Below are 20,171 nucleotides of genomic sequence, written 5' to 3' on the forward strand. Positions count from 1 at the left end.
TAATTATAAAAAAAATAAAATTTTCATCTGCGAATTCAATAATTAAAATCTGTCATTTGTATGACATAATTACAAAAAACACCTCTCATCTATGAGTTCAATCATTAAAATCTATCGTTTGTATAACATAACTACAAAAAAAAATAGAACTCTCATCTGTGAGTTCAATCATTCAAATCTGTCATTTGTATAACAAAACTACAAAAAACTCATCTGTTAGTTCAATCATCAAAATTTTATATTTGTATTCTTAATATAAATGAAAGCTTTTGCATCTATCTATGCATGCATCACTTCTCAAGAACATCTAAACCGAATTCAACAAAACTTTGCACGTTTAAATTACAAAAGAAAAAATACTTATCAAATCACAAAGGTTCATTAAATATTTAATTAATTGGAAATTACTTGAAATTTTGTTGTTTTCCGCAGTAACGTCAAAGGAAATTATCCCACAAGAAATATTTTTACACTGCCTTAAAAGTCAAAATTTTACTTTTTCAATGGCACTAGTTTCATTATAAGCATGTTTTCGAAATTGAATAAATAAATAAATGTAGATTATTTTGAAATGAGAAATTTGTAGATACTCTTTTATTCAACAGTGAAATAGTTTACCTTTATTTTTTATATTAAATTAAATGACTTAATATTAATTTAAACTTGATAACTAACTTAACTGCCTCATAAATACGCTGAAACTCAAAAGAAACAAAACACCTGCAGAAATATTTATTGCTTCCAAATATTTAATTCGTTTTCATTAATTAATCAAACAGTTATTGAAAATTTTAAGTCGCATTGTAACTTTTTGCTTCAAATGCTTGTTATAAATTCATGTTTAAAAATTAAAATAAATTTAATATCTATATTTCAGCTATTACTTATGCCTATTTTATTTCCTTGATTTTAATAACACGCTATCACCCGAGTTCTTTCATGATCTTTTTCTGAATAACTCGAATAAAATTATGAAAAATTTCAAATTTATATTCTATTTAACATTTGGTTCATAATTATATTCTAGAATTTCACTGATAAAAATTTTCCATCAATAAATATGTTCTAACTAAAAAATTTCAAGGCATCGACAATGCCTTCTTTTTTCCAAAAATTCCAAGCCAAGCTTATTTTTATCTATCCTTCAAACAAAGAATCACTTTTAATTTTGTCTTTAAATAAAAGATTGAGTTAGCTTATTCTTAAGATATTTATGAATTTCAAAAATTTAGCAGTAGAAGAGGAATGACCTTGCATAACCTTTACTTCAGTCACGGCATAAAGAAATTTCTTATCTTACGTGACAAGAATTTGATGCTGTGATAGAAAGCTCTTCTTTCATTGCATGAATGAAAAGAAAGTCACTCTTATAAAGACTGAAAATACCCGACATTCCATTAAGGCATCTATCTAAACTTACAGAATAATAACTAGTTATGTCCAATCTAATAATAAATAAATGTTTTTTCTTTATTTTTCTTTAATTATACAGTTTTAATAAATATCACGAAAAGAATTTAGAAATGAAGAGAATTATCGTACAGTAAAGAAAAGAAAATCCTGCTAACAAAACAAGAATCTACAACAAAATTAAGTTGGACATCTCAAACCTCAAGTCAACAACAAAATAGCAAAGTGAAAAAGTATTTGGGTTTCAGTATCATATCATTTCCAATTTTATACAACAAGGATATTAAATAATAAAAAAAGCAATTTTAATGATTTTTAAAAGCACACCTTTATCAACTTTTGATATGATAAAATAAAAATAGGCAATTTCTTTCAAATGTGCTATCATTTGGCTTAATCTTGTTTAGCTACATTAGTGTGCTGTTTCGAAACAAAACCATGACTATTTGGTGATGGATCTTACAAGACAACGACAGTTGAGCTGGCATCCTTTCTCCAAATTTCAACACCACACAGCCGGAGGATGCTTATACCAAATGGATTCTGCCTTCAACAAACCGGCTTATATGGTCGAACTTTGGGTTTCAAGTTTAAACCCTTCACAGTCGAAGCTGGAAGCTTACTATCATGGCGGTGTGGCACCAAGATGCTCTGCGAAACCCTCAGTATAAAATTATAACTAATTAAATTGGTCATTTAACTGATATTTAGTAAAACACTGAAATAACCTATATTTTATAAGAATCTAAAATTTCAAAATTGTATTATTATATACAATTATTACAAAATTCCGTCTTTAGAAACCTAAAATAAATTAAACAAAAGTTAATGAAAGTTGATTACAAATAATTCAGAAATGTAAGAGGTATCTCAAAGAAATTTACTCCGAATTCACATTAACATGATGCATAACCATGGAATCTTAGCTTGAAACCTTTTGTACGATATCAAAGAAATAAGGATTCCTAAATATCTCAAGCAATTTAGAAAAATAACAATAATTCCTATATACAGTTATTGACAATATTGTATGAAAGACTATATAAAGGGCATAATATGAAGTTTTTATAAGTGTCTTTATAAAAGGAAGAAAGGATTTTTATATTTACACAAAACTTTCTCGACTTCATAGTAGAGTACTACTATAAAATATCATGTAAAATTGAATATGCCTATATAGAATTGAATATTATATTATTAATTCACAAAAAAAACAAATATACGAAAAACAATAAACATTGCTTTTCGGAAATTACGAGCAAATATAGCTTTCACTCATTAGAGAAAAAAATTACAAATAATCTTTGGATTTCTGGATTCTAAATCATGCAATAATATCCAAGAATAATATAATCAGATTATGATTATATGACATTGCAATATTTTATATATCTGAATTAGAGACTCCGATTGTTAATTAACATTTTCATTTTCCTTATTTAAAATTCATTCATTATTATAAACGAGTTATAAAAGAAACAACCATTTTAAAATAAAACTCCTGCTAATGTACAAAAATAATAGTTTTTTTTAGAATTATACGATTAAGTAATTAATTTTAAAATTTCATAAAAATTAAAAGTTCTGATAATTTTATACACTATGTACAGAAGTCGATAACCAAAAAGTATTCCATTAAAAAAAATGAATAATTTAATCAGTATCTATTGAGCTATCGTAGTTTCTTTCACATTATTTAATTTTATCCAGACAATATTGTTATAATATTTTAAAAACTCGTTACTCTGCCTCGTCATCATGTATTGCATTATAGAATTCCAATAGGTCAGGATTAATACTGTGCAAAATTAATCTCTAAACCAAATCTGTCATTAATTTTCAAGGGTGCTTCACTCAATTCAAATGTCCGCAATAATTAATATTATAGCACCTAAATGCAGTTATTAGACTAATACATAAATCTAGTTACAAGTACGATTTAAATTCTATTCATATGATTCTGTACGAGTATAAATCGATTGATTTGAAACTAGGATGCTATTCAGTTAATAATATAATTTGCCGGTTGTTTGAATTGGGCAGCTCGAGTTGTTTTTAAAACTCGTTTCAGTTTAGTTTAGTTCAACTAACATTCCGTTTAGGAGGTACTTGAGATCTACTTTAAGACAACTATGGAACTATGGAGAGATGAGAGTCTTCAGCTATTCTTCAAATTCAAAGCCACATCAATGAAATGACATTTGAATATCGACATATTTCAGGTTTACGGGTCTCGCATACACTTTGAATCTTCAATGCAATCGTATCGGTTTCGAACCGAAGACCCTCCGGCATAGAAATCGAGACTGCTACAAAAATTACCTTGTAACTAAATATTCCTTCCGAAAAAAATTTAATTTAATTCTACAATAATTTGAAAAAAATGAATAACTATTGTTAAATAGGCACGTTATAAAAAAATTAAAAATTTATATATTTCAAATAAATTAAAAAAAGAATGAATCAGCCTCGCAACCCCAATTACGCAATCGATTTCTCTAATTTTTATTTTATATAAAAATTCATTACCCCTAGCTTAGATATGACATCATCTGCCCCTTCCATCCTTTATTTTCGAGAGAAACCTTAAAAACATTATTTCTCTATACATTTTGTATATGGCGGAAATATTGATAGAATCCCCCACCTCAAATAACTAGACTAATAACGACAGTTTTCATTTTATAGTCACTATACTTTTTATATTATTTTTCAAACTTAAATAAAATAAAAACTTAAGATTCTCATCAATAATTACTTGACCCAAATACCCAATTTTTCCAAAAAATATCGTAAACTAAAACCTCTCCTTACCCTCTACAACTGGAGGGGTTTTACATTTCCTTTAGCCTATTTTTCAATTATGTACTTCCTTTTATATTTCATACTTCCACTACTTTCGCTTTCACACTTCCACTTTACCGCTTCCGCCAAATTATCTTGCAGATTATCTCTCTTTACATATATTACTAACTAACCCGTGGCGAAAATTATTTCGTGTTGAGTGAAGAGAAATGCCGCTAAGCATTTCTGTTCTGATAAGAATGTTCCCTTGTTTCAAAGCATTTAAGGCAGCAGGGTTAAATATGCTACTCTAAGCACCATAACTTTTAATAGAATATGTATTCTCTGCATGGATCATGTATTTGCACGAGAATACTTTCATAAATTAAAAAAAATTGTGTTTTTTTTTATTATTCAATCATGATTATTGATTTCGGATCATTTATTTAACAGGAAAAAATGATGGAAAAGTTCAAAAATGGAGGGATGAGTTCAAAAATAGCATATTTTGAACTCACAGGACTAGAGGCTCTAAAATTTCTTGCATTTCCATCATTTTTTTCTGTTAAATAAATGGTCCGACATCAATAATCGTGACTGAATAAAAAACAATTTTTTTGAAATAGTTTTATGAAGTAAGCTTTTATAAAACATATAATTTTGTCTGATTTAAATGGTCATATTTTATTCTACATATTTAATATAAAAATCCTGAATGCATTTTTTTCTGTGCACTTTCTAGCCTTTTTACAAAATGGGGAATGATTTTGAACGCCTTTGCCTTTGACGAGTGATTTTCGTGAAAAATTCATTATATAAGGTTACCTCAGGTGAAGGTAAAAATATTGGAATATTGCAATTTTTTCTAGAATTTACAAAAAAATGTGTCACCTTATGTTTGTTTTAATTGGAACTACAAAAAAAGTTTGAAACTTAAGAAAAAGTAGCTTCGTTTCTTAGAGGAACATTTTTCTTTTGGTATTACATTTTTCTGCTAGTACATTTTTCTTCTGGGCTGTAAAGCACAGCCCACGTAATACAACAGAGCTTTTTTCAATACACGATATTATTAAAAAGCTATATGGTAACATTCATTATAGAATGAATGTTACCATCTCTTAAAAAAGTACTTACAGACAAAGTATCATATTTCAGTAATAATTCACAATAATTAAATTTTGTAAACATTTTGTCTTTCTTAAATTTTGAGGGAGATTGAATTAAAGATTTCATATTGTTTATATCTCTACGGTTCACATTTTGTATAATCAAACATATCCTTTGAACCATGATCCATTATCCATTTTGTATTTTTTTTAAGTTCATACGTATTTTATAAACATATTATTCAGCGCTGAACACTGTTCACAACATTACATAAATACAATATTATATATATGAAGATTTTGATATAAATGATTTGATAACGAAATAATTTCAGAAATTTCCTATCTGCTTGCACTTGAAGTATATAAAAATATAAACTAAGAAATCTAATTTTTGTACAGGAGATTTAAAATAAAGAAATAATTTTTTTCACTTTATAATAAATTTATAGATTTTTAAATTATTTTTCATATTATGAAATACTTAATAGTAGTTTCTTTAAAAAAACAAATTATTACTTTTGAATGAATTTGCTTTAATAGTATTAGGCATTGATAAAAAGGAAACAATTATCAAATTTTAAAAAAAAATCTGTTGTACGTCTTTTTCATTTATAAATCGTTAACTTCAGTCCTTGAAAGAAATATAAAAGTTGTCTTATTGTATTTATTTCAGTGCATATTCGAAATTTTTGCTACCATATCGAATTTCGATTACCCCAACTAGAGAATAATTACCCTATATATTATTCTAAAAATATAATTTCAGTACTTTTTTTCCAGTTCAGTTTCCATATTCATATTCGTAAAATACAAATAATGAGCAAATAAATATTTTTATTTTATAAATCAATTTCGTAGGATATTCAATAGAATGAGATATTACATTTCTATTGCCCTTTTTTATATACTTAAAAATTAACTTGTAATTCACAATAAACTTTTTTCTCACATTTATGAAAATAACTTGCTTCTATGGCATGTTAGTGCATTCACAATTCTTTATTAAAACTTTTTTATTTCATATTGAACTTGTATTAATTGCATCTTCATTTTTCTTACATAGGAAATTATTAAAAGATTCCATAATTAGATGCACACTTTGTAAATGTATCAAATTCAAATACAGTAACAAATACAGTAACAAAGATTAACGATTCTCAAGAAAAATTATATAATGGGAAAAAGATTTTTAGATGCAAATGAGAGTGAAATTATTTTATTCGGTCAGTAATTTGTTAAATTCCTGCTTACTTGCTGAATTAAATCTCCGGCATCTTATTTACATACTTTTTTTTTACATTTCTGCAAAATATTAATATATTTTAAATAATCCTCTAATTTTTTTATATAAATGATCAGATGTCTGACTAACTAAAAGTTTTATTTACCATAAACATTTATCGAAAATTATTAAATTCATAATAAAATCCATTTCGATTTATTTTTAATGCGATAAAAGTTAATATATTTTCTATGTTCCACAGCTATATTGCTTGTATCTGGTCATTCATAAATAAATTTGAACTCTAAAAATATTTTATAATGAACTATAATTGCCTCTTTAAATAAGAAAATATCTTAATTCAGGACCGAAAACAAATAAATTGAAATACTTCTAATTTTTATTATTGTTGAAGAATAATTTTAAGAATACTGCCCAAAAGAAACGAAAAGAAATACTATGAGTAATGTATTGCTCAAGATATTTTTTCAGCGGAAGGGTTATAATTATCGAAAAAAATCGAAACAATCTTCGCCTGTTACTAATGATGACTTAAGGATAAGAAAAAGTACTATGAAGCAAACGATACTATTTCGACGTAATATTAACAACTCGTTCATTTTCTTTCGTTCCTCTGCTAGTATTATTACTCATTTTTTTTTATTTCATGTTTATTTGATCAACCAATTCTAGCGTTAGGGACATAAATCATTTCAAGAATCATTATTATAGCATAATACTTGGTTTAGATGAATAAATGAAATGATATATTACGTGTTAAGAATTTTTTTTTATCTTTTATTAGTCAAGTGTAACTTATCGATTGTTAGACAGAAAAATGATATATAATCTTTACTAATAATAAAAATGAATGTTTATGTATGTGTGCACAGACAATGGTACTCTATTAGACAGATATTAGGACTTACAAATACCAAATTTGGTACACATATTTTGTAAGATCAAAATGTGCACCTTGTTTGAAATTTTAATTAGAAATTTTACATTATTAAAAGCAGAATTTTGTTGTTTCCCAAGATCACTACCTAAATAATAAATTTTATATCTTCTTAAAAATCGAAACATTTTCTTTTTAATGACATGATTTCTGCACAGCTTTTTTATATATTTTAAATTAAAATTTTAATTTTCATTAACTTTTTACAATTTTAGGCTTATCTTGCATTATATTTCACTATTGTAAGGAAACCGAAATCATTTTCATAGCTGCTTCAAATATTTCATTCAGAATTTTCCTTACATAATGGATGATGAAGATATAAAGTTAAGGCTTATTTTTTGATAATGAGAAAGTTTCTATTAAAGATATTCTTTTAATACACTTTTTAAACCTTCTGATGTTTAAAATTAAATTTTACTTCACAAGTATGCGACGATGAAATTTTTTACGGTGCATTCATTTTTAAACATATTTTAATGTCACTGAAACCAGGAAATTATATTATTTTTTTCTCTTGAAATCTGACTTTTTTTTACTGTAGCACAATGGATCTGTAGCGCAAATTTATAGTTTTAGATGAATAATTAAAGATATAAAGGGTTAATTACATATAGGCTTATATTTATGACAGCAACAATTTTTACTTTGTTTTGCTTTTATTTGGATAATTGACTGCTTATTTAAGGAAATTATTTTAATTTTTGCATTTTTCCTTAGAAAGAAAAAAAATGTTCTCAATACTATTTTGATTCGACATTCGAACTGAAATTTTAGTCATTTTAATTTAACATTTTGATTAACCTTTTGATTTGTTTGTATGTATGTATGTAAACCCAGTGGAAGATTTTTTTACTTGGCATCTGTCTAAAGCCACATCCTTTCGAGTAATAAAATTTATTTTTGTAGTTACAAAATATACAAATAAATAAAAAATAAAAATACTATATGAAATAAAATATTATGAATTATATTATATTAATACTATCAAGTATAATGATCAAATTCATTATTCAATTTATTATATTTATTTAGTTATAACAATGTCTGTTTATCATTCGAACATAAATTTAAATATAATTGCATACAAATTTTGATACAACACAAACGTGAGTCGTAGTAAATTAATAATCAATATAAAAGCATATAAACTTTCTCAAAATTACCAATATAAAAAAGTTAGTTCAAAATAAGTCATTGGCATGCTAATTAATCTTAAAAATATGGTAAAAAGTGTAATTAAATTTACAAATTAAAAAAGGGGCATTTGCGGAGTGTACTCTAATATTGTTCCACTGTGCTCTCTTTACAATTATTTAAATTGATTTACACAGTTCCCGATAGCTTCAAATAAGAAAATAAAGTCATTTTGGATTACTATAAATAAACAACAGAGAGAATAAGTGGAAAATAATTTTTTTATCTATGATTATTATAAAATAATTTCATGATTATATAAATGTTATGTTCTTAATAAAATTTATAAATTTTATTAACGCTATTTTAAACATTTTCTTCTAAGCACTTGAGTTTCTAAATATTTAGCCTAAATTAAAACTGACACTGTCTTTTAAACTAAACATGTTAAAACGATACAGGTCGTCAGTTTTACCACTCAATTAGCTTTTCGTAGAATGGCTTGACAGGTTAATTTATGTTGGTTATTTATTATGCAAGTTTACTATTTAAAAAGATATATTGTTACATTGCTCTTTGTTAACAAGACTTTTATTCTTAGTTTAAGCTAATAACGGAGGCAAGTTTTATAAAATGCAATTAGGCTAATGACATTTAAAATGAAATAAGGACATCAAAATGATGACTTATTAATATAAAAATGATAATTTCATTTTGTTTTATAGCGAAAAAATAGAATCATTCAATTAAAATTATTATCTTCCTAATTAAAATTTTAATCATTATAATTAAAAATCTTTGTTTATAATTTGAAAATAAAACTCCTCTAAAATGTAGAAATATCAAATATGTTTAATATAATTTTTAAAAGACCATCCAATTTTTCAAGGCATTTAATTATGATGAATTATGATGTACATTATTTTACCCAATTAAATAACAGTCATAAAAGATTTAATAAAGGCAGAAAAAATTGAATTTTTATCCATATATCAAGTTTACACTTTTCATTGTAATGTCTGCTAGAAAAACACATGAATACAATACATTTTATTTGAACTACTATTTCAGAAGATTGAATTCAATTATATTTTTCTTCCTCATTTTTACAAATCTATACTGCAAGTATAGCTTTAAAAGCGGCTATACATTATAAAAAAAAAAAAGAAATACCTTAAGTCAGCAATGCGATGCAGTATCACACTGCAGGGACAATAAAACTTTAAAACATTAAAACCCACTTTTTAAAATGCCGAATCAACAACCGATCCATTTCATTTTCGACGAATTGAATTTTTCCAGATACAAACAGTACACAGTTTCCTATAAAGAAGATTTATGAACGAAAAAAAAGATTTGTGAAGAAAAAAACATTTATTATTAAATATAACTCCGAGTTTACATCACATTTTTTTAAAAATTGTGTAAAAATAATATAGATTCAAGACCTGTTCGCGACCAATAGTTTGGGAACCCTTTAATAAAGAATTTTGTTGAATAATTTTCATAATAAACAATCCAACCAATACATATGGGGAAAATATTTTAGAAAAACTATTTTAATTTCTGATTATAGAAACCAAATTAGAATCACTTGTTTTACAATTTTACCTCCTTTACACATCTACGTTATAGCACAGAAAGATAAAAATAGCATACAGCCCAAAAGATCTTCGGACTGTACTACAAATTAAACAAAATAACAGCAATAAAAACAGGTAATACAAAATAACAGCTTATTTGTATTACCAATTAGAAATAAATATTAAGTTTAAATGCAAAAATGGAATAAAAAATAAAAGAAGGAAATTATGAACCCAGATTAAAGACTTTATCAAGAGTCACCCTCAAGCAGGGATTCAAATCAGGGATTTTTTTTTTTTTTTTTTTTTTTTTTTCCTATGTGGATCTGACTTTCGTCCAAAATATTCACATCTCGACACATGAAAATCACAAGAAATTGAGATTTTGGAGATAAGAATTAGTATCATAAAATAATTACAATAAATTACACAATAATCAGCAAAATATTGTTTCAAAAATTTTAAATCTATGCAAGACCACAGCAAAATTGTATCAAACCAAACTACAAAAATATAATTTAATCATAAAACCAAAAAACATTAATAAAATATAAAAGCAAAGAACATACCAGTTGAAAGTAAAAACTCCAAGAACTTTTATGAAGAAAATAAAGCTATAAGTGCAGACCATAATAAAATAAATTTAACTTTCCCGCGTTTAAAGCTGAATAAGCCTATAATGCTTGATCAAAGTGCCACGACATCATAAGAAATACATTGAACAATCTCAGCGCCATCTATTGAGTTAAAAACTAAAAAGAATAAACCAGAGAGCATATCTTTAGTTTTGAAAAAATAGAATATATGTTAGAAAGTTTTTGGGGAAAATCATTAGAAGTTAAGTTTTTTATGATATTGTTTGTTATCTTCAATATAAGAAATTTTGTTATTACAATTTTTTTTAATTCTGTTAAATTGTGAGAAAATCAAATTTTTGGAAACTTTAGAGTTTAAATTAGAATCATAATTACTAAGTTTAATTACTTTGAAGTTAAATTCATCCTTTTATCTTAAATATTAAAGTTTTTCCATTTGAAATATTTATTTTTAAATCCAGATAGATAGCTATGTTTAGATTTTAATTCGTTTCCGTTAAACTTAAATCTTTTGAATAACAATCAATGACGACATTAGCATTATCTGGTATGTAGGAATATATTGGCTAAAGCACTTGAAAAAGCTGTTCTTATAGGAATTCCTTTTACTTGTTTATATAAATTAATTCCGTTAAAAACATAATCTTCGGAAGTATTAAATTTATATAATTCAAGACAGTTTTTTTTTTTTTTGTAATAATATCTTTATTTTGATATTTGTCATGTATAAAAACACAGATATCTCTTAATTTGTCATGAGGTAGATTTGTGTGCAATTTTCAAAATCATAAATATTAAGTTTATTAATATTATTATCTTTTAGAAAATCTAGAACTTCTTTGTTACTACTGATTATAAAATTATCCTCATCTTTAATTTTATTCAAGATAGTGTTTAAGTATTTAAAGCAAAGTTTTCCCCTGAAGTAATTATAACTGCCAGTGCTACAAGTTACAAATCTAAATTTTAAAGGGTATTTTTATGAAATTTTACTGTTGAAAACAAATTAGTCTAATTTAAAGAACAAGTCTTAATCTCAGTATTTTTAAAGAAAATTAGCATTCTTTTATCCAATTCCTTTTTTCCGGTACTATTTAAAATATATGTCGAATTAGAGTTGTATTCATTTATTAGAAATTCTTTATAGTAATATTTACAAATTAAACAGAAATTATTTACTGATTTGTCTACTTCAGTAATAATGAACATTTCTTTTAAATCCTTTATTTCTTTTTTCAACGATTTATTAAAATAAACTCCTCGTTCTTTGGATCTGCCACTATCAGAGTTAATCTTAATCTTAATTTCCTCTAAAATCCACAATTTCCATTCTCTGAAACCCTCCGAAGGCCAGTGGTATTTCCTAGATAATTTAGAAATAAAAATATCCAAATATTGTCCAATAGAAATTACAATTTTTTTAATGTTTACTTTTTTCTCAATTTAAATTTTGTTCCCTTTTCCATTAATCCTCTTAAAGAGCTGCAATCAATGAATTTTAAATTCCCTGTTAAGATATGGCCTTAATCAGCATCTATATAATCTTTATAATTTTCTTTGTTACAATTACGATCTGTTTTGTTTATTTTATCTAAATTTTTGCTCCAGTAATTATAATAACAAATTCGAATTATCTATACATAGTTTTTAAATCTTTATTTTCAATATTTTTAATCAAATTTGCAAATTCATATTGAACAAGAAATCTATTATTACACTAAAATACATTATCTATTTAAATAAAAAAAAAAAGAAATTTTTTGAAACAGTTAAAAATTCTAACTACTGTATAGATTTTCATCAAAATTTTCTAACAAAACACTGTGAAGCGCAAAGAAAGACATCGTGAATATCTTGTGATAATTAATTAAATACTTAATTTTTATTAATAATAAAAAAAATCAATATTTCTGTTGCACATGCTCAGTTTTGCAAACCTGAATAACATAGCAGCACTCTAGATTTGTTTAGTGAATTTAAATTGTATAAAACAAGCGAAAAAAGATGCAAAATTCATTTTTTCTTATTAATATTGAAAATTATACTGAACGCATTTTTTTTTTTTTAATTTCCTACTATTTGAAAAATTTTCCAAAATTTTGTTGCCTTTTTTAAATGTCCATGGAAATTGAAGTTCACTGTTAAAATGGCTGTTTTTCTATTTCATTGTGTGGATATATTGTCACGTAGGTATTCTAATGTGGAACTCAATGACACACACAAGAAGTAGAGCTAAACCAATTTATTAACTCAACTGAAAATACAGTGACTGACAGATCTTCTGCTTTTATACTAACAAGGAAAGTTCCAGAATACTTTTCTAGAGACAGTAAGAAAAGTCCAGAACACTTGTCTGGTAAACTAAAGAAATGTCCAGAATCTTCTGGAACATGAAATAAAAGAAAACATAAAATCAAGGAATTAAACATTTACACAGACTATGAATCGCATTGTCTCCAGCGGGATTCGAACACACGATCCCTTGATTAAGAGACCAGTGCTATAACCATTCGGCCATGGAGAGTCGACTGCCTCTTTTCAATGCGGCGATATATACACTCACAATGTTTAATAAAATTTTATCTCATTCTTCTAAAATCATTAATAACTTAAGAAAAAAATTTTGCTTCCTGCTGTTTTGAAATATTGTTCAGAATAATATTTAATTTTTCAAGAATCTTACAAATATGCCTTTGATGCTTAAAATTCTCATACTTTAATTAAAACTGTAAACGATAGAAAAGTTTGTGTTTGCATATCGCTGAATTCTAATATATATATATATATATATTCAGCATGAAATTTTCAATGATATGATATATGATAATATTAACATTTGCTATAAATATTTGTTATTTTAATAACACTTTTAATTTTGCTCTTAAACTCTAAAGAATAAGAAATGTTATAATAAAAGTTATGTTGCTGTTAATTAAATAAATTTTCACTGATTAGAAATATAAAAATAAATTCAGCCCGTACAACGCTGAGTATATTAGCTAATTTCTACGGAATACAAATCAATTAAAAATGCTATATTGATTAAAACATAAAATTGTATTTCCGCAAGAAATAATGCATATGTATTTTTAATAAAAATGTCAAAATATAGTTTAAAAGCATTTAATAGTTTGTATATTATCCTTCTTTTAAAAAGCACATATTTAAAGATAAATTCTAAAAAATAATCAAACAATAATTTTAAAAAGCCACAGATATAGTCCATAAGCAATAAAAAAAAGAAGAAAAAGAAAAAGTAAGATTGTGATATTTTGAGCAGTTCTTCGATTAAAAATATTTTATTATGTAGCGTAGTGGCATCTGAAGTACTTTTTTTTCTAAGAAATATGTTGCTGTTCCTTATCTCCCTTGGATTGAATACCAATTCAAATCAAATCCAAGAGATCGAATCACATGATAAGATTGTAAACTGACTCAACCCTCATCCATCAGCTGCCTCACAGAGGCGCCAATACAGTCAATCATATGAGATGGATGGCAAGAGGTGTACATCTTTTGGTCTCTGATGAAGAAAAGACCTTTTATATGACCAAACTTTAGCCTAGATAAGAGCGTTTGAACACTCCTTGGATTGGTGCACGCAGGAGACAAGCCTGGACACCAACCGACATACCAGTCATGCTCTGGGGGGAATCCTTCATTTCATTTTAGTTCTTAGTTTAAACAAGGTGTGGATCTCTGCGGCCTGCTGTCTAGACGGGGGGGGGGATTGGGACCTAGGCTTCCTTCCTTGGCCAGAACATCTGCAATTTTATTTCCGTGAATGCTCACATGAGAAGGAATCCACTATATGCTCACGGACCCGGTCCTTGCTAATGTAGTTAATTTGGACATAATGTATTGACCTAACTTGTCAAGAATGTGTGGCCGGTCCTTTAAGCAATGTATTGATCTCTTGCTGTCTGTGAGGTCCAAATTTAGGAATTATCAGTCTCCAAGACGAGATCCAAAGCTCTACTAATAGCAAGAAGCTCAGATCAAAAAATCGAGCTATGGTTTGTGTTTCTAAAATAATACCTCGATCCCCCTCTACTTGATTTTAAAAATATTCCACTTCCAATTCTCCCAGACTTCATTTTGCTTCCATCAATGCAGACTTTCAAGGCTTGATCGGGTATATCAGCAATGACCTCGAGAGTCAGATGGCGCAACAATTCTGGATGTTCGCTGTGTTTTGTAAAAATAATTCTTAAGTCTTCGTTAAAAGCAATATTATCAAACAAAGTAGTAGGTGTCATTTGAGTAAAAGGAGTACATGGCTCAACATCCATATTTTCAAACCCTGTGTGCACATCACACCAAGAGGAGTGTCTTTTTTCAGCCTGTAATTGCTCACGCAGTCAAGTAAGAAATTTGAGGTCCTGCTATGAGGCGCAAAACTTTTACGCTTGGCCAAGTACTTTATGAAATTTGCCTCTCTTCGCAGAGACAATGGTTGAAAAACGGCTTCGTATAACACAATTTTATTTGGGCAGCAGTGTCTGAGGCCAGTGACGATTCTCGCTGCACTTAGTTCCATTCGCTCTAGTTTTTTTAGATTAGATGATGCAGCTACTGGATAAATCTGATATCCATACTCAAGAATAGGTCGGATAAGAGTGGTGTAAGTAATTTGAAGAGTCTTAGCATCTGCACTGCAATATCTGTCGCAGATATATTTTAAAATCTTGAGCCTCTTTCTACCCTTTTCAGCAAGTCGATTGATGCGTTTGCTGCAATTTATATCTGTATCCAGAGTAAACCCCAAGAAAGAAATTTTCCCGTATAAAGCTTCAGATTTTGGACCTTGATGATTTTTTTACTTTTTACATTTTGTTTGCATTTTGTAGAAATAAATTAAGAGCATAATTTTATTCTGAATAACAATTAATATATACTAATTGTAATGTTACCAAAGAATAATGTCGAAAATTTGATCATATGTCCGTATACAAATATAGTGCACAACTTACATGATTTTATGACCATATATCTATATACAAATATAGTGCACAATATAGATGCACAAATTATAGTAAAAATATTGTCGCACATAAATGTTAAACATAATGATTTTTAAAGACATTAGATATTGATTTAGAACACTTCTCTTTTCCCTTTTTTTACTTGATTTGTTATTTACTGGCACAAAATTTGCTGTATAAAATACACATGTACTTCAAACAATATTAAACTATTATGCTTCTTAAGGTTATTTTCGAACATCTAACCTCATACAAATCCCTCTTAGTTCTATATTTCTAAAGAAAACACATATTTAAAAACTAAAAAATTATAATTTATAATCTATAAAGTTATAATTTTTTCAATCAAAAACAAATCAAGTTTTAAGTTATATCATAGAAAAAAAATTGTATTAAAATATCAAAAAAATTAAAATGCATATTTAGCTCTATTTGCATTATTTCAATATGACTTAATAAGCACTATCTGTCTTCTTTTGATAGGTTGGTGATTTGAAGATGGCGAAACAAGCTCTCGCCTGGCGAGCAGTCTATTTCTCCTGTTTCGTGCTGCTTGCGTGCTGCGGTTCGGATGTTCCTTCCCCGCACAATCAAGAACAGGGTGAGTACTATTTAGTCTATACTTAATTATAGAAACAAATGCTAACAGGTTATTAGAGCAATTCATATTTACGTGTACAATAAAACAGATCACATGTAGAGGGTGTCCTAAAAATAAAACAATCGCTTATTTCTTAAATATTAAACCTAGATGTATACTTTCAATTATAAAGTGTCTTCAAATTAGGTGGGCAGTTCTGCATATAAAATAAGGTTCCTATGAAAAATTATTTTAAAAAATTAAAAATAAATTTTTATTTGGCCCCATGTAAGTTTATTGTATGTATGGATGATTTAAGATTATTTTTGTGTGTATAGATCTTTTTGTGTGTACAGAGAATTTAAGAGTCTTCATAGAATCCTCTATACACATAAAACTTTCACTTTTCTATCTACAAAGTTTGCAGAAATATTAAACAATAATTTCATGATTTAGAAAATTGATTCGTATCATAAACTGGTACTTGAATAAGTTTTTCGTTGCACATTTCAGGGATAATGCACATAATAAAATCGGTTATTGAAAACTTGATTCAGAGAATTATATTGCATTTATTAATTCTTATTAAATTTTAAAAACTGCTCAGATTAAACGAAATATTTGTAAAACTTGTTCATAAAAACATCTTCTATACCGAACAAATTTGCAAACTCTTAACAGCTTTTACATACCCACGCAGCTGCAATTCAATCAGCTACAGTATAAATTATCATCAAATCGAAACTTTCCTAATTATTGAATTGTGTCATTTTTTAACAAAAAAAAAAACATTTTGCACACAGTTATCTTTAACGTTCAATTTCTCAAATTTCTCTACTTTTTTTAGTAACTTAAAGTTGCAAGTATCAACCATTCAAAGTAAACAATAACATGCATGATTAGCAAATTTATTTCAAATCATGATGATTTAATGATATTATTAAAAGGACAAATATTTTACACATGACAATTTTTCTGCATTGAATAAATTTGCATTTCTAAAATAAATGTTTCTTTTCGAAATTTGTGATAAGCCGTTCATTTTTAAACAGAGGGGGCATATAAAATTTTTTTTCCGATTTGTGCAAAAGCCAAAGTATTTTTATATGATTGCATTTAATTAAACTTTGTAAGTTGAAATATATGTCTAGGTGAAATACTTTTCAGAAATAAACGTTTTTACTTCGTTTTTGGGACATTCTGCAGAATTCCCATCTATCTAGCTCATATTTTTTATGATACCTATTCTTTTGCCACATTAGACCGGTTATTTGGGATTTTACAATATTTTATTGTTGCAAATAAATGTAACTTTTACCTTTTTTCATATATAAAACATGCAAGAAAGCATTGCTATTCAAAGGAAATAATCCATGCGTCTGATAAAAATAAAATATATTTATACTTTATTAATATATTCAAGATATATAATTATTTATTAAAATAATTATAAATCTTAAATACAATTGAGATATTCCCTTTATGAATAGTTTATGCTACTGTTTAAAAAAAATTGGTTAAATAAACACGAGCAAAAAATACAAGACGAGCAATATTTAACATATTAGGAAATAAAGTTCGAGTGTCAAAAAAAATCATTTTAAACCTTTTTCTTGTATCCTAATGTTTTCAACTGAAGATTACATACTATAATCATAATAGCTTAAGAAAAATTTTCCGCTTTTTCAATTTTTTAAATAAAACATCGGCATAGAAAAAGAAGAAACCACACATTCCTTACCAATCGACTTATTGTCCCTGTTTGACCTCTACTAAATATCTAGATATTCCCGAGTTGAAATATAAAAAATTTGATCACTTTAACTACTAACTGCTTGATAGAAAAATATAACGTTCTCGTTAATGCAGATTGCAAAGTTCTGCTTATTCAAGAACCGAAAAAAACTACTTTAAAAGAGATCCAAAATTTAAAAATAAAGACTAAGTAAAGAATTATATGTATAAGCCGAAGAAAAAAGACTTTCATTAATACATATTTTATAAGCTGTAAAAGAACAATGATAGTTTCAGGTACTTTGCGCCTCAAAACAGTAAACATTAGGAGACCCCTCTTTTAATAAATTGATCAATTGGTTTCACGTTTCAACACCTTTTTAGCATATTGATGATTTATTTAGGTTAATATTTTAATTTTATTAAACTTTAATGTATTTATTTTTATTTATCTGTTGTTACGGAAAATCCGGTCCGGTCTGACGTCCAAAATTGACATCCGGTGAGTGTATGATGTATGGATAGCTATGGATAGCTATATTCCACAAAAAAACAATAAAATTGAGATTTGCTTTATTCTGTAGGTAGCAACGCACAGCCTAGCCTACAAGGAAACAGCACCTGTAGAAATCATTATACATAGGAACATATTGTTATTAAAAAAATCACAGTAACACAATGTACTCTATTTTCCTTAATAGCTATTTTAGAAAGATAGATAAATTTTCTTGAGTGCTAGTGAATGTACACTTCTACTCATTCTGAATGATTGCGGAACCTTTATGAGAAGAGCCTCGGAGAAATAAGTTTACCAATTTAGTCTTGGTCAAATGACTGAATGATGGGAAGGGGATACTTTTTATATATGCACCCCCGCTTATTCACCTTTTTTGTAAGGTTAAGAACTTCTAAATAGAATCCATAATTTGACTGATAAAATAAATATCGCCAAGATTCATGTATAATCGCCAACTCCAAAAATCATTGGCATGGTATCCATTCAGCGTTCGTTAGAGCTTTCTGTAAAATTTCCTTTTTTACTGTGAGACTAACTGAGAAAGGAAGCGATATTACAGACTTTTGACACCCTGGTATTCAAATATGTATACAATATTACAGTTGATCGGTGTTTATAAATATACTAATAACTAACTACCGTAATTAAACATACACAGATCTGACCAAGATTCTTAATGTAGTATATCAATATTATTCTAATATCTTACAATTCATAGAATATGTATCTTTAACCATCTTATTTAACAACGAGGAAAATAGTTTTTTAATCCCTCTACTTGCGGATTCCATTTCGCTTAGTGGTACCAGACAGCCCTGGTCGAATCTCTGCCACTTCAAGGGAGACTCAAAGTTATTTAATGAAATAGATTTAACTACTTATAACGTCATTGGAATATTTTTAAAGATTTAAAAACATTTGAAATGCTTGTTAAAATAAAGTATGAAACACCTGTAACCTGTAACCTCGAGGGAGATCTCAAGAAACCTGAATAACAAAAGAGTTCTTAAACAATCTTTCAATAACAGCTGATTAAATTTTGATTAAGTTATTTATCTTAAATAACTAATAGGTACCTATGACTGATAGGTATGATAAAATAAATTCAATTCCTTATATATGTTCCTTACAAAGTTATAAAAAAGTTGCAAAGAATAACTGTTTGAAACAAAAAGTAAAGCATTCAGTTTAAACACATTTCGGGGGAAAAAAAATATCAGAACAACTAAAACCGTTGAAGGAGCTTTAAATGATGCCCATTATTGAAGAACATTCAAAAAGGAATTTTAGAAACACATGAATAAATAAACTAAAATGTTAAAAATATTTAAAAAGTTGTCAAGAAATCAAAAAATTTCACATAAAGTCTGAATTACTTACTGAAACAGTTACGATTTACATGGTATCAGTGTCATACATTATTTTCATGTGCATACATAGAAAACCACTAAATACTCTTATTACTAAACATTCCATCATAATTGCCACCATTGGGCAAAATTCAATATTTCCCATTAGATAATTATCTAAAGAACTTCCGAAATTCGTAACAACTA

At 27.0% G+C, this 20,171-nt stretch overlaps 1 protein-coding gene across 1 annotated transcript in view; it reads left to right on the plus strand.

Moving 5' to 3' along the window:
* Positions 1–20,171, plus strand: part of LOC129964253 (uncharacterized) — a 201,852-nt gene that overhangs the window by 174,075 nt on the left and 7,606 nt on the right. Inside the window, exon 2 of the mRNA XM_056078999.1 lies at positions 16,268–16,385. Within this exon, the coding sequence (XP_055934974.1) occupies positions 16,283–16,385 (103 nt within the window). The 5' untranslated portion in view covers positions 16,268–16,282. The remainder of the gene's footprint in view (positions 1–16,267; positions 16,386–20,171) is intronic.

This window comes from Argiope bruennichi, chromosome 3, assembly GCF_947563725.1.
Source record: "Argiope bruennichi chromosome 3, qqArgBrue1.1, whole genome shotgun sequence".
NCBI lineage: Eukaryota > Metazoa > Arthropoda > Arachnida > Araneae > Araneidae > Argiope > Argiope bruennichi.